The sequence below is a fragment of the Lepisma saccharinum genome, chromosome 2 (assembly GCF_977018435.1).
Source record: "Lepisma saccharinum chromosome 2, izLepSacc3.1, whole genome shotgun sequence".
In the NCBI taxonomy this organism is placed as follows: Eukaryota; Metazoa; Arthropoda; class Insecta; order Zygentoma; family Lepismatidae; genus Lepisma; species Lepisma saccharinum.
This window is the reverse complement of record NC_139230.1, coordinates 14,154,530-14,171,130: the sequence shown is the minus strand read 5'-3', so window position 1 is coordinate 14,171,130 and position 16,601 is coordinate 14,154,530. Positions and strand designations below refer to the sequence as shown.

At 36.8% G+C, this 16,601-nt stretch overlaps 1 protein-coding gene across 2 annotated transcripts in view; it reads right to left on the bottom strand.

Annotated features, from left to right (window-relative positions):
* Positions 1-505: 505 nt before the first annotated feature.
* The window catches only part of LOC145984367 (plasminogen receptor (KT)), a 67,184-nt gene continuing 51,088 nt past the window's right edge, over positions 506-16,601 (bottom strand). For both annotated transcript variants that reach the window (XM_083118026.1, XM_083118028.1), the window contains exons 5-7: positions 14,670-14,800; positions 3,908-4,017; positions 506-2,029 (exon numbers count right to left, since the gene is read on the bottom strand). In XM_083118026.1, the coding sequence (XP_082974152.1) occupies positions 1,890-2,029; positions 3,908-4,017; positions 14,670-14,800 (381 nt within the window). In that variant the 3' untranslated portion in view covers positions 506-1,889. The remainder of the gene's footprint in view (positions 2,030-3,907; positions 4,018-14,669; positions 14,801-16,601) is intronic.

Genomic DNA, 16,601 nt, shown 5'->3' with positions numbered 1-16,601 from the left:
GCTATGAATTGTTACCTGTACAATCTTTGTACATGTTCTTTGGGGTTAACTTTCAAAAAATTGAATTACAAAAATAAGGAACATCAAACTTTTTATTACATGTTAAAAACAAGGATATAATATCTCATTATTTCACCATTTCTACAGTACAGGAATTCTTTTTGCACAGTTATGGCGCAAGGACTGTCCAACTCACTTTCTTAAGGTTTGACTGTTTCAGGTAGCAATTATATGCACATGGCATGAAGGGAAGATAAGTCGTTTGGATATCACAAAATGATGCTTCAATAAAGTTCAATACAGACAATGAGAACCCAACAATTATTCTTTCTTGACACCTACCTCATTCTCTACTTGCGAAAATAATCCTCATTTGATCCTCTTATCAGTAGTTACTATAATATGCAAATAATGACAAAACACACCCACCCATGCATGCACACACACACAGAGAGAGAGAGAGAGAGAGAGAGAGAGAGAGAGAGAGAGAGAGAGAGAGAGAGAGAGAGAGAGAGAGAGAGAGAGAGGAAAAAGAGAGAGAAAGATATATATTTTATAAGGGATAGAATGAGAAAGTGCCAGAAGGGCTGATTAACAAAATTGGTGTAAGAGACAGTAAACACTTACTACACAAAAATAAATAAGTTGATATTTTGTGGTATTTACGGCATACCGTGAAATATCAACTTCTTTCTTTTCGTGTGGTAAGTGTTTACTGTCTCCTTCATCATTTGTATATATATATATACTAGGGCTGAGCCAACGACAATAAGTATCAGCTGATACCAGTGGTATCGGTATCAGAAAGTATCAGGTGGAATTTATTTACGAATACCAGCCGATACTTTTCCGGCATTTTGGTGTTTCATGGGGTCCATAAAAATGTTGCATGGCACTTTCAAGGAGTCTAATTATCCAGAAACTCATGCAAAATGTGAAACTGCTTCTTATTTTGCACCATTTTTGCTGTAAAAAAAAACTAAATTTTGTGACTAATATTAATCAATATTTTGAACAGCTTTCAATTATTACAATTATAAAGTATCAGTATCGGTTCAAAGTGGTATCGGCTCAGCCCTAATATACAGGGTGTCCGGGCTAGAGGTATACAAAATTAACTACTTATAATGTGAAAACTGCTCTTTGTATTGTCTCATAGTGAAGCTCAGTCGATTGACCATCGATTCAAGATTTCAGTAGTCCACTTGGACGATCTATCGTGCTGTTGAGTCACGCATGCGCAAACTGCCTGGCCACCGAGATCCCCAGATTTGCAACCATTAGACTTTATTGCATGGGGCTTCATTCAAGATGCTGTGCACAATGGAAATTTCACGATTTTGGTGATTTGAGACAGCATATCATTGCGCTAATAATGCCTCAAAACCTGGTCAACACTTGGCACGAACTTAACTATTTGTTTGGATATGTGTCGAGCTACAAATTGTGCTAACATTGAGGTGTACCAATGTACATAAAACCTTCCAAGTTACTTTGTACATAACCAGGACAAGAAAGTTAATAAACTTTACAGATGCTAAAATATATGGGTGTATTTTTGTATACCTCTAGCCCACACACCCTGTATACACAGGCTCAAAAGTGAAACCATGGCTACTTTAGCAAAACCCATATGGTTCCAGATTTTATATGATTTGGCAATTTCATTTTAATAGTGAGTAAAACTAATTAGTTTGTATGAAACGACAAGAGTATAAAATCTACAAAGAAGTAATGGTGGTAGGAACACAGAAAAATGACAGGTTAATATTAGAAATATGACCGAGTAATCAATAATGGCATATACCCATATGCTTCAATTGAATTATTAAAGATGAGCATTGTTGTACATTACATTAAACTACAATGAACAAAGTATTTAGTAACACTTAGAGTGGAGGAACACTGGGATGCAGTTTCTTTTTTTCTTCCTCTGTCAACCTTGCCTGATCAATAGTAGAAGCAGTGGGAAGACCACAAGGCATCTCTAAAAGATCAACTTCAAATTGCATTATATTCTCTGCTTCAGCTGTAGATGAAAAAAAAGAAGTTTGTTTGCACACAACTACATGGAATTTCAAAGTTATTATAAAATCTCTGTAAACTATTGCATACACACAACATATATACAACATTTGTGAACAAACATGCAAAAATACCTTAAAAGTGTTTGTAGATTAAGGAAATGTACTTTCTTAAGTTTTCAAATCAACAATATATTCACAAAATATGAGAATTCTGCAGGTTTCATGCATAATTTAAGATAACATACTATCTACATATTTTGTTTGTTCTGACTGAGTTTCACAGACAGAAAATGCAATAATTATTACAAAATACAATAATTCTTATTTGGAAAGGACATTAATTCTGTTTCGTTCCAGTTCCCCACAAGTTTTGATACTAACAAGATAATACACAACCTTTCCAAACATATAGTACATTTGAAGTTGAGTGGTGGTAATTTGAGCATAAGTGGTGCCCCAGAAGGAAGATCCTTAGGTACACCTAAAAAAATTTTAAATAGGAAAGGAAGTTGAGTAAGTAACACCTCAATTGATAATAACAACCACCCATGGTGCAACAGGCCATTGAGGGCCCGGGCCTACCAACCGACTGCCAGCATCACTCCCACCTGATTCTACTCACTCACTCACCCGAGGTGGGAGGTCATCCAACCAGTTACGGGGGTGATGTGTGATCAGCACGACGAACCCCCAGTCATAATTGTAGGTCTCCATGACCAGGTTACGCTACTCATTTGAAGCTCCCCTATCTCCTCACAATAGTAAGTGGCCACCAGTCCCACACACACGAAAAAAAAACCTCAAGAGAAATGTTGTTATGATTTCCACAGGTGACTCGAAATTGAGCACGTTCCGTAGCCGGAGCCCAAAGCTAGATGCCTTAGACCATGAAGCGATGGTGCAGGACCACTTCAATTGATGAGTAACATAACTTGAAACGAATTTTGTATGATGTTTTTTTTGTTTGGTCCATGGGTACCCAAAAACTAATTTATGGTTTCAACATTTGCCTACCTTCACAACAGGTTATTGTTTTCAAAGTGGAGAACATGGAATATGGCATGGTAGTAAATGTTGTTTGCTGAGGGAAAGATGGGGTTTCACACATAAGCATGACCAATTGAATATTATTTTCAACCGATTTGGTAGAGAAACACACAACAACTATAATGAGCATATAATGTGGGACCTGAATCTGATGTAACATTGCAAATGGTCCTCGACGAACCTGAATGGTTCAATGAACTCCTTAATAAATTTATGTTACCAGAAGACTGCAATGCAATGAGGTGACATATACCACGTGAGGCACCTAAAACTACCACCTGAAATAGCGAAGAAACCAGAAACAGTAGCTATGTGAGGTTTGCAGGAAACAATAATATCAAATGGGGCTCGTAAATCGGAGGTATGGGGTGGGTCGAAAAATATCGACAAATGGGGCATCTGGAGCAAAGTCATATTTTTGTTAATGGAACGATATACAATAACATGCATAATATAAAAGAGCACACGCAGAGAAACACAACGCCGTTGGTCTCATGCATCTACTGCACATAGGAACGAAGATATGGCCATGTGAAAATATGTAAACAAACTAACAAGTAGCCCACTTAAATTCCATATCCAAACACCCTCTTTTACCTAATCCTGGATTTTTTACATATATGACAAAGTACTCTATGTACTGAAAAGAGACCTGAAGAAGCGGAGCGTTGCTTCGCGAAACGTCGTCTGTAACCATTATACTCACTCACATAAGTTTTTTATACTTTTTTTTACTGTAAAAGAATCTATTTAGTGAGTAAACGCACAGATTTCCAGTATGCATCAACACCATATTTTATACAAACATACATTTCTCAAGGGTACAAACTTACCTCTAATGCGCTGAAGTTTGTTTCCATATGCCATGTCTGCCTGATAACCCACAACAAAAGTTAATGGCAGTAAAGGAGCCAGAACACCAGGTTTTCTTGTGCGTCGAAATCTGGAAGAGAATAATTCCTTATTATCTGTTGATGAATTAACAAACACAAAGCAAATTCCATTGATATATTAAGGGACAGCAGATCTACTATCCGTGACAAAAATATTGAGCGCTCTGTTTACGCACTTGTAAAATTGTACTCCGTGGGAGGAAAAAAGTCAAATATACCTCATTGGTAAGCTTCAAGTATCTACTTTTTAATAAGCATTATCTGAAATTTTTCTTAACTTTGTTTTCTTGCTATATGAAAAATTCACTGAAAAGTGTAGTTTTTTCTTCCCATTTTCAAGAACGGGGAACTTAATACCATACAGTTCATAATCAAATGTACATATAATCTTGAGATTTTGTGTGCTTGAAGTTTGATTATTTTTACACCTCTGTAGAAAAAATCAAATGCATATTTTTACTAAATACTTCAAAAATTAACAAAAATGCATAATTACAAATTCAATGAAATTGCAAAAAACTTGATATAATGCATTTTATCAAATTCCAGAAGTTTGGTGTGTGTACATCAAATATGATTCCAGATATTAATTATTCATTCGCACTCCTAATATGGTAAACGGGTGAATGATGTATTGCGGAGTGTGGCCAATCTCAGACTCCGCAGGCAGCAGGCAACTTCCACAGCGTCGCCGCTTCGCTGCGAGAATCGCGCAAGTGCGTTCCGTGGAGCCGGTCCAAAGTATTGTTGCAGCATAAAATAATATTTATCATATTGCAAATGGAGTACTGCTGTACTGTAGGGTTTTTCCCCACATTTTTTCTAGCTTTTATCTTCATATGAACATCGTCTCCTTCAGTATCCGGCGAAGGTACATAGTGGTTCGGATCCCACTTTAAACTGTAAGTCCAGTTCCGATTAGCCTACCTGTGCAAAAAGTGGACTTAAAGAGAACATCATTTTCCCAGTATTATTTTATGTCGCACATTTAAACAGATATATTGAGTAAAATTATGTTCGATAAGGACGATTTGAATGAAGTCTATGAGAGATCCAGACTTCTCTGTATACAATAATGACGCACCTGCTGTGTACAGCAATTTCATAAGAAAGGGAAACAGAGCGAAGTGCATACTAGCAATAGCAACGCATAGAAATTATATTTAAAAAATTGCGCCAACTAACATTTTAATAAAATATATTTCGAGCAAAAAATGTAAATTGTGTTTATCTCACAAAATTCACTTAATCATCGTATCGAGTAGTGGTGGTGGTGGTTTCAGCATTTAACGCATCTGAAATTATGCTTTAATATTTTGGTCTGTTTCACAGCTGCAACTCTTTTAATAAGCAAGGAGTTGTGCGTTCATTAAGAGAGACAAAAGAACTAAAAACATTTATAAATTTTCAATAAATATGAGTGAAAGGTAAAAGTATAAAATGCTGTTCATAATGGATTCTGTTGAACTGGATAATTAATATAAAAGTCGTGTATCTTTCTTCTCACCACACCTTGGAAAAACTTGCCCAATAAAATATTGGGTCGATGCAAATTTTTGCTGCTCCCTTTTTCTTAAAATACCTTTTTCACTGTGCTGACGTAACCCCTAAACACTCTGCCGTGCACTTGACACCTTGGTTTATGTCGTGAGATGTGCCTATTCGTTTCCCCTGGTCGAAATATATCTTGGCACTGACTATAATTTCTTTTGCACCACTATGATATTACAGTCTTGCCATTTTCATGCAACAAAAAAATCACTTCATAGAACCGCCATCACTCAATACAGTGCATACAAACATGAAAACTTGTGAGAGACCGACTGCCTGGATAGAATGCACGTAAGAATTATTATGATTATGTGGGAGTTCTGGCAATAATTCATGGCAGGAATGTAAACACAGAAGTGGCAAATTAAAATTTCGGCATCTCTACAATGCTTTCCTTTGCGCAAAACCTTGTTTCGGCTCATTTCCCGTGTCGAAGCTGCTTGGACGCGGAGTTTAAAGGGCAAGCAGCGATGCTTGGCAACGCTCTACATGCATTCTTAGCAACGATGTGAATCGCGCGGGAACCGGTGCCAAGAAAAAACATTCTCTCTGTTGTTTTCAATTCGTACAGTGTGCAAGAATGAGATATGAAAGTTTGATTTTTATTCCACGGCCATCATTTTGATATGCATTTCATGACCATTGGGCTGACAATTACCGAGATTGCAACATCATAATTAATCTTTAATTGTGACTGTTTCACAGGTGATAGTACCATTATATTTGGCTGAGAAATTTCCACATAAACAAGATTCAATCACAAAAAAAATCATATTTTTACGACTGTTTTACACGAAGCTACATACAATTGAATTCGACTTATGTAAAAAACACCCAAAAAAACTATACTTTTACGAACATTTTTGTCTGAATAGAAAACAGACAAAGTAAAAATCACTTTATCTTACTTTTGTCTAAAAGCAGACACTTGTAGCTTTCCAATGAGGTATATCTGACTATTTTCCTCCAACGGAGTACAATTTTACAAGCACGCAAACCGAGGGCTCAATATTTTTGTCACGGATAGTATAGTTAACAGTTAGGCTGAAAAGTTCGTAGGCTGACTCATGGATGGCGTTACTAGAATTAAATCCATGTGATTTTTACTTAGTACTAACCTTCAAAAGATACGTGTATAAATTTCACAGCTGCCGGATAATTAGTTCGTGAGATATAGCATTGTGAGTGAAGCAGCTTTTGTTATTGTGAAAAAATGGATAAAAAAGAATTTCGTGTGTTAATAAAGCATTGCTTTTTGGCGAAAAAAAATACTATTGAAGCCAAGGCTTGGCTTGATAAACATTATTTGGACTCTGCACCAGGAAAATCAACCGTTGAGAAGTGGTTTGCTAAATTTAAACGAGGCGAAATGAGCATCGAAGACGATGCACGCAGTGGACGCCCCAAAGAGGCTGTTACCGACGAAAACATCAAAAAAGTCCACAAAATAATTTTAAATGATCGTAAAGTGAAGTTGATCGAGATAGCTGAGATTATTACATAGCGTTGTTGGAGCGTTTAAAGGATGAAATCACGAAAAAACGGCCCCATTTGAAGAAGAAAAAAAGTGCTGTTTCATCAAGACAATGCACCGTGTCACAAATCAATGAAAACTATGGCAAAATTATATGAATTAGACTACGAATTGCTTCCCCATCCACCATATTCTCCAGATCTGGCCCCCAGTGACTTTTTCCTGTTTGCAGACCTTAAAAGAATGCTCGCTGGAAAGAAATTTAGCACTGATGAAGAGATAATCGCCGAAACTGAGGCCTATTTTGAGGCTAAAGAGAAATCGTACTATAAAAATGGCATCGAAAAATTGTATGACCGCTATAATCGTTGTATCGCCCTCAAAGGCAACTATATTGAATAATAAAATCGAATTTTGTCAAAAAAATTTTTTTTACTATGTTAGCCTACGAACTTTTCAGCCCAACTGTTACCTACTACCTATTTCATGAAAGTAAAATTAAAACAATGTACCATCCTGTGGTAGGTATTATTTTTTAACTCAACGTTCCAAGCTTTCTTCAGGAAGCAGCAGAAAATTCTTCTTACCTATATATTATCAATGTGCTAAACAGGTTTATCGGACTGATTAAATTAAATTATACGGGTGTCAACACTTATGCTACTTGCACTGTGGTCATGTAATATCTAGAACAAAATATTGTAAGGGCATGTATGGCTCAGCCTAGCGAACCAAAGTTATCCTCACAAAATTCATAGCCACCAGCAAGCTATGCGAGCTAAGGTATTCCTAAAGCACCTTGTACACAATCAAATAAATCACGAACAAGTTCTTGAATTGAACACTTAAAAAGAAATGAAGTCAGAGACAATGCCATTTTTCTCACTGGATCCAAGTTTCGGTCAAAGAATTTCTATTTAGGAATGGTTCTAATTAACGCAATCCAAGCCTGACTGTCTACCAATCGGAGCACATGCTATTGAAATCGATTATCAGAAAGCGACCTCTACATCACGAATGCAGATGTATTGGCAGCTGTGTGAGATGTAAACAATATATCACTTCACATTTTAAAAAGACGATAACTATTCAACCTAGAGGAATAATGTTTTGTATTAAATGGTTTTAGGTACAAAAGAATGGCGCTGCTTAAAATACATACTTTATAGCATTTACTCTACAGTATGGAAGAATATTTTAGTTTTTTCAATTGTAAATACGGTGCACTCACCATAGATGGTGTAACTTGATGTGCCTTTCGTTCTGTATATATTATACATTGCAATCACAAAAGCTAACCAAAATGTTCCATGAAATGAAATGTTTTCGTGTAAATGTAAAGTGTAAATGTAAAGAACTATCTGCTATAAGATATTTTGAAGCATTTACTTAACATTTATGCTGGCAAAAATGTAAAAGGAAATCAGATTCGTGAAAATACATCAATATCGCACTTCCTTCGAATTTCTAATGTGTCCTACTTCTTCCTTTGGAAATAAAATTACCTTTGTTATGGCTAATCGCTAGTCTATTTATTTATTTTCATGCCACACACACTGCCACATTTTGGTCAAATGTGAACTCGTCCAATTTTTCCTTGATCGTGTACATGAGCAATTTCAGACCATTCAAGATTTCCAATAGGAACGCTGTTCAATGACATTCAATTGTTCAATTCAACGACTTGTTCAAGATTAATTTGATCGGGTGCTTTACTTGTGAGGTTGTAGCTGTTGGTTCTGAACGGAAAAGTCCGGAAATTTTGCAAGGAAAGCAAAAGAAGAGGGGTTCCCAAAGGTTCATGGCACAAGGAGGTGCGAGTCGAGTTTTAGTCTTTTCCCATACATCGAACAGAGTGACTTTGGTCTCGGTTAGCCTTGTATGGCTGGGTATTACCCACCTTCGGAGGGTTTGCTACAGTAGTAGCAATAAGAAATTTGTAAATAAATTGTCTGTGGAGCAAGGAAAATGTTGGCAATCATTTTGTGGCTTGGATCTCCTAACATTCTCAAGGTTTAGTAGAATGTCAATTCGTTACTTAACAGTATATAAAAGTCTACCAAATTAAAAAAGTGTAATGATTAGTACTAATTGCAGAGATAAACTGGACCTAGTTTTACATTAGATCTCTTGATTTGTTTTGTTTTATTTTACATTACTTCTTGTGCCACTTTTGGCTAATTTGCAAAGATGGGGATTAGTGATCACATGATGATTGATGAATGGACAACTCACAAACATCCAGGCCCAGGCCAGGATTCGAACCCGGGACCCCTTGCGTGGTAGCACATTGTGCTAACCACTTTGCCATGGGGGACGGCCTTAAATGAGATCTGAACCAACGTGGTTCCACTGGGAAGAATGATGGTGGAAGTTAAACTATTTTTAAAAAATCTAAAAATATTGTGAAGCAAATGTCCAGTAAATTGGCATGTTAATGTTGCCACATGCAGTGAAACCTTGATGATATATTCTTCCAGTGAGATTATAATACAGGAAAATGCATAATCTGCTACTTTTTAACATTTTGCTCTGTTGGGACCTGAAAGAAAAATTAATAAATCGGAAGGAAATTTAAAAAATCAGGAATCTAAAGTCAAAGTTTCACTGTATAATTATGTTCCAGCATTCATAATAATTCATTATGTCTATAAAGTTGCTTGCATGTAAAACTTAGTACAGTGAAATTGCAATTATACATTTTGCAATAGTACATTTTTCTCGTTAGTATGTTTCTTTCTGGCAGTTCCTGCCAGTTCCCCTAAGGCTGTGTACTATCATATTTCAGTTATATGATTTTTCCAGTTATACGTCTTTAAGTGTGTGTGCTTGAAAGAATGCTGTTCTTGGAGTTTGTGACGTAATTTTCTCGCGACAGTTATAAAATGCCTTTTAACAGCAATTTTACGCCGCGAAAATATGCCACAGTTTTCGCCTCATTTCTCTCGGCATGCATTCCGCATCACGAGTGTGTTTTGTTTGGTTAGTTGCGGAATTCTCAGTTCTCCCACAGACACACACGAGTTTGCATTGAGCCCACCTACAGTTCACGTATAGACATGCACGGCATGTTGTAATCTCTCCCGGTATGGTTGCCTGGAAGGAACGACAAGTCGTACGTGTGGTCGACTTATAAGTTTTCATGAGAGTGCATAACACAAGGATTGTGAATTGTAGTGTTGAGTACTTGTTGGATAGCAAGCAAGTACTTTCATGGAAGTTACGAGTGCCACGAATTCTTAACGAACGCCAAGAGTTTTTGACCATTGTCCCTTTCGACGTGGTTCACGAGTAAAAGTGGGCCAAAAGGAAATGTGCCCTTAAGATAGTTATGGCGAGAATAAATGTGCGATAGATTGTTGAATATTGTGAGTGATCATGCGGCATGTCAAGGACTGTTTTCCATAACGAGCAAAAATGTGCAAACACAAACCAATGATAGAGGAATATGGCGCACGTGAAGAATACTTAATGACGACGTGATGAGATTCAATGAAGTTAACCAAGATTCGTCAGCAGCGGGAACCAGCAGCAAAAGGAATAGTAGTCGTTGCTCTGGAATCACCATCCGATGACCCACTTAGAATTTGCAGTACTTCGTCAACCTGAAGAGAGTTACGACACGTGATTGGAATGAGAGAACGAAGCAAGTAACGTAACGTCACTTGGAACTATTGAAGAAGCAGCCCTTTCTTCGTCAGTTCGTGAGGATTTTGAACTACGTTTCTTGAGGTACGTAAGATATGAAAGTGCAGTGTTAATTTGTGCAGTTGGTTGTATACGAAATGTTCGTTCAAACACGTCAATGAACAACGTGGGCGAAAAGAAATATTAATTGTCTGTGACGTCTTTACTTCACTTACACAACCGTATTTAAAGAGAGAGAATACAATTGCAAACGTGGTACCATTGAAAATTGACTTTGTGGGGACACATATGATACTTGCCAAAACACATTAATTAATTATGGGATATATAAATTGGAAAAACCTACATTGAAACTATTTAGTGTAAGCCGACAAGAGACAAGTAGAGTTAAAGGTGCAATTACGATGCATTTATTAGAAAAACAAAAGATGCTCCCTTTCTATGTGATTTTTGAGTATTAAAAAAGCATCAAGTGATTAAATAGAGGGTTAGTGTGTTTGAACTTGATAGATTTAATTAATGTTGGTGCTATTTAATGATGACACAAACACCTAAGCAGTACGTGAATAAAAAGATAAATAATTGTTGTTAATGCTTTTGATAATTGGAAACCAAAGATTGCTTTATGCTATACTTAAAGTTTGGTTATGAACACCCTTTTTTGGAATCTGAATTGTTTGTTATTGTTTGTAACAAACCGTAGTTTTTGATATGCATCAATTATATAATAAATTGTTACGTTAAATGAACACGAAGGTTGTTTTTGCTTACGTCATATGACAAATAACAATAGACTAGGAAACATACTAATTGATTGTTTACTGAACAGATCTATATATACATGTGCCCATCTTTCATTGGTTTGATTTGCTGTTTTTAAGTCCACTTTATGCACAGTAAGGCTAATTGGGACTGGACCTACAGTTTAAAGTGGAATCCGAACCACTTGTGCCTCCACCGGGTATCAAACCCGGGACCCCTTGATTACAAGGCAATGACGCTACCACTGCGCCATGGGGAGGCCCTGCCCATCTTTCATGAATGAAATGTTTGAAACTGAACATTCAGTGAGTTAATAAAACGTTCTACACTTGAGATTGCACATTGCTTGATGAATCTGCGCTTGGCAATTGTTATTGAGCAATCTATTAGTTTACCTTGGTTAAATCGCAAGTACGTTTTTGAACAGATATTTGTGATAGTAATTGGTTCTCTTATGAGACAGAAGCAATTAGTAACAACTAGTCGTAGGCTTCTAACCATCGAGACTTGTAACATACTAGGACAGGGGCATACTTAAAGATTCACGGACTTATGCACAGCTCCGATTTGGATGTTTATGCTTACTCACCTGGTACATTACAAGTTCAAGATTTCTGTGATGATAACATGTGCCACCCATACAGGTTTTCTTATCACCTACCACCACTGGACCAGACTCTTGATGAGGAATTCTATTTTTGTAGCTTGCATCGGAGGGCATGGAATGGGCAATGCACACTTGAATCAGACTGACCTGCTTTTGTTCTTTGCATTGCGTTGGGCAAGTCATATCTTGCTAACACAGATCGGGAACAGATATCTTTTAAGCTGTCAGAAAAGTCACTGGCGCCACAATTCCCAGCCTGTTGTAAACATTACAAACAAGATAATGAAAGGGAGAGGGAGTCAACAGTGGCTTGGAGTGGGGGGGGAGTTCTGCTGTGTCTTATTACATCATATTTAAAGATAATACGATTGTTCAAGACAGAGAAGTTGCAGAACTTTTTTTTATGAAAAACAAAATCACAGATAAATAAATTTAAACCCTGTGACTTATTTTTAGCATGTGAATGTTTCTGAAGAAAAGCAGCAATCATACTACACTGGGCATTTTCTTTCTGCAAGCACTATTTGAAAAAAATCACTTTCTATCCCTTTTGATACTATGGAATAAATTGAAGATAAAAGGCTATAACTGCTCAACCACTGCATCTATTTGAAAATTTTTAATTCTAAATGTAAGAATGAACAAAAAGCAATATTTCAAGAAACATCAGACAATTAAGGGTCCAGGGAGGAAGTAAGGTCAAGAGCCCAAAGTTCGAATTTTTCTGTAATTACACAAAATTTCTGAATGCCCTAATTTCCATTTTTTTTTTCAAAGTTGCAGCAGGATCATTACATATCCTTATAGAGCTGTCTTTTGTTGTGCTTCCCTCAAAATTTGGTCTGTGCAGCATCTAGAAGTGAAATTCCTTAATTACACAAAATTTTAAATTGCCATAATTTCAGGTTTTTCCCCCGAAGTTGCGGCACGAGCATTACATATCCTCATAGAGTAGTATTTTGTCATGCTTCCCTCCAAATTTGGTCAACCCTAATTATTTGGAGGCACAATGTATAAATTTTACCTCCACTAAAAGCCCTGTCTTAACGAAATAAAATAAAACCAATTTCCTTCTTTGTACAACAATTAGTTTTCGAGCTACAATTTTTTTGTACTTGCGGCAAGTTTGAAAAACTCATGCTTGAAAAGGCACCAGGTACAGGTACGTGAGGCTCCGTCCACTAAAGGTTTTTAGTCTGCTTTATGCACAGAAGGCTAATCAGGTCTGGGCCTACAGTTTAAAGTGGGATCCAAACCACTATCTGCCTCCATTGGGTATCTAATGCGGAACCCCTTGATTACAAGGCGATGACGTTTCCGTGACACCATGGGGGAGGTAAAAAAATGTTAGTGTTCAAAAGGATTAATCTTGTGTTATCTGCAAGATAAGAGTTACAGTTTTGTTTATCAGAAGGCAGGACAAGAACAAAAAATTGCATCCTTTACGTTGGATGAGTCACTGCTTTCAGAAGCGATATCGGCAAGGGACTTCTTTGGAAGAACTAGAAATAACACTGGTGTCAGTAGCAGCCGGCACCAATGCACAGGTGGCAGAATAGGTCCTGTGCATCTTAAAGATAAAGCCAAAGCATTTTTTGAAGACAAGAAAAGCTGAACTACAGAATTCAATTACTTTTTTAGTCAGCAGCGTGCTTATTCCCGAACCAAGTTGCAGAAAGAAAGGGGGAAGGATTATTGTATTGTAAGGGACACACGAGCAATATTTCCTGTGCAGATAGCTGCATTAAAAAGAAGGCAGCTTCATGAAATTATTGCACATACCCCTGCACAGCAGTTGCAGATTAATTATTATCTCTTGTGAGAGGATATTAGTGATTTTTTCCACTCTTTCCTAAGGCAATATAGGATAACTGAGTTTGGCAAATTCTTCTTCTTTCTTTCCCAGCAAACAAGAAAAAGGGAAAGTTTTCCAAGCAACCCCCTTATCCTCCCTCTCCCGTATACTATGAAGGATTACTTAAAAGCATCTGTAAAGAAGTGTGAATAGTTATTGGGCCATGTTCTCAGTTGTCCACATACATTTTTATGGGAGAACAAAGACACCTCAATGACACTTTTAGAACATGTTAAAACCCTAGAGAAAGCAGCATTTAGTGACTCATTTGGGCAATAGTGCACTTGTTCCCCGATCGTAAATCAGGATTTCAAGGTCGCATGGTGAATGAGACTGCAGTAAAAGGAATGAAGGAAGATGGGAGGGGAGGGGAGGGAGAGGTCCCCTGACATATGGAACAACCTTCTGGCAAATTTTGTCATCAGCAGGGCTTGAAAAATGTATAAAGTGGGAAAAAGAGAGTTACGGTAAACATAAGATCGAGATAAACGTCCTAATGATCAACATGTTTCTTTTTTTCAGGGAATTGGCTGAATGGATTAAGTGGGTAAACCTTGCTTCCATCCCGTGGTGTCTTCACTTTCTATTTCTCGGGATTTTGTGAATTTAGAATAACGATTTAGAATAGATCAGTGCAATACAACAAACTTTGGTGTATATGTAGTACTCCTTTTCTTTCTAGGTGTACTTAATTTTACCATTTCAATTATCTTTCAATAATATGTTTTTGTTATATAAGTTTTTCCCTTCTGTCCCCCCATGAAACGTATAACTGAGATTTCAATATATTAACTAATATACTTACCCTGCGACCATTCCAAGAGCAGCCAGAACATAGAATGAACCAAACCAATAGAGCAGCTCTCTCGCCCTAGCTACTTGCATTGCCATCATTCTTTCACGCATCTGATTCTGCATTTGAATCTGGCGTTCAACCTTCAATTGAAGAAACAGAAATTTAAAAATAGCATGCCAAGAGGAGAGTAATAGACCGAGCCTATACCTCTTTCAACTTATACTTGAACATTGTTAACACTGTTAAGCCTAGTTTCCATGTTAATAGAAAATTCAAATTCTGACCAAGGCATATTTTTTTGTATAAAAAATATACACTAAAATGTGATGTTTCCACCCTCTAACAGGTCTTCTTCAGACAAATAAGAATTTATTTGTGAATTTTTGTCTGAAGACCCTGTTAGTGGGTGGAAACATTATGTTTTTAGTGTACATTTCTTATACAATAAATTTTGGTTTGGTCAGCATTTGAATTTTTTATTGAACATTGTGGTAATTTCAAGTTGTTCAAAATAGATACACACATGCATGCACACACAAAGGACAGTCAAATTAAAACTTTAATTTGCTTTTTATCTAGTCGATTTCTGTATGTAGCGTTGCTCAAGTTTGTTGCATTTTAGCATAGATCCACTGGTGATCTACATATATTTTCAAGTCTGAGTTAGGGGTTGTGTACCTCAAGAAGAAGAATCTTTGTAATGTGCATGTAGTCACACATAAACCACTGCGAAGGTCTTTCCACCCATCAGCCTGTGAACTGAGGCCATTGTTGAACTTGCTCCTCATTAATAAAGTTTCTGGTGTGCATAGAGATTTTAAATTTTCACTTGGCCAAGAATTTTTAAAAGTACAGTAGAGTCTCGTTTATCCGACATTCCGTATTATCCGACATACCACCAGAAAAAAAAATCATCAATCGGCAACAAGAACTGCAAGTTGTGAGCATAGTCTATTTTTAGTTGGCAAAGATGGCGAGACTTGGCAGCGACTAACGGCAATCGTCAGGAAAGCAGACCACGACCAAAAATTTCTTTCAATCATCACAGGAGTGAACTTTTGAAGTACTGTACGTACGTACTGTGTTTAACTTCAGACAATTCTGTAACTGTAAGTTCATTTTTCCAGTTAATTTTTCTGTATTGTTGTAAAACATGGTTACTGTATTAGGTTTGTAATGTGTAAAATTATAACATTAGTTTGACGTTTAATAGGCTTATTCTTAACACCTCCCTATTATCTGACATTTTCGCTTATCCAACGTTCTGCCGACCCGTTTATGTTGGATTATGCTTCTTGGGGGAAAGAGAGCACTGGTCTTCACTGGAGCAAGTGCGTAGAGGAAGCGCCATCTTTAAAATAACAAAATTGGCATTCTGAAGCTCACTTGATCAACGTTGCAGCCATTGGGTGATTTTGCAAATAACAATCAGCCTATACCTCATGTAAATTTGACCTGCATCCAGTCTGTCACAATTCTTCTCTGACTTGTAAGAGATACAGATACAGATACAAATACAGATATCACAACTATACTAACTTAATTTCTCAGAGTTTGCTTTAAAATAGCCATAGGTTTACATACAAGAGAACTAGAGTCGTTTTCACGTTCAGAAGACACAATGGGCTCTTATGGGCAATGCTTTTCTTATGGGAAATACGAGCGCGCTGTTGTCAAATTTCTGGATTGACAAATTTAGCTTAAGTAAAATCGGAACCTGCAGTTTTGCAGGAAATTTTGTAGAGAATACGATGGTGAACACAAAAAACTGGTAACTTTCTTACATAATTTTAGATAAATTAAAAACGCAAATTTTCTGTGAAAACACAATTTTTACATTGTTTTCATTCCTAACGTTGAAACATGCCGTAAAATTGAAGCTTTCATTATGAAAAAAATTGACACTGTTTTTTAATTGTCATAGGTGACGGTGGTACTCAG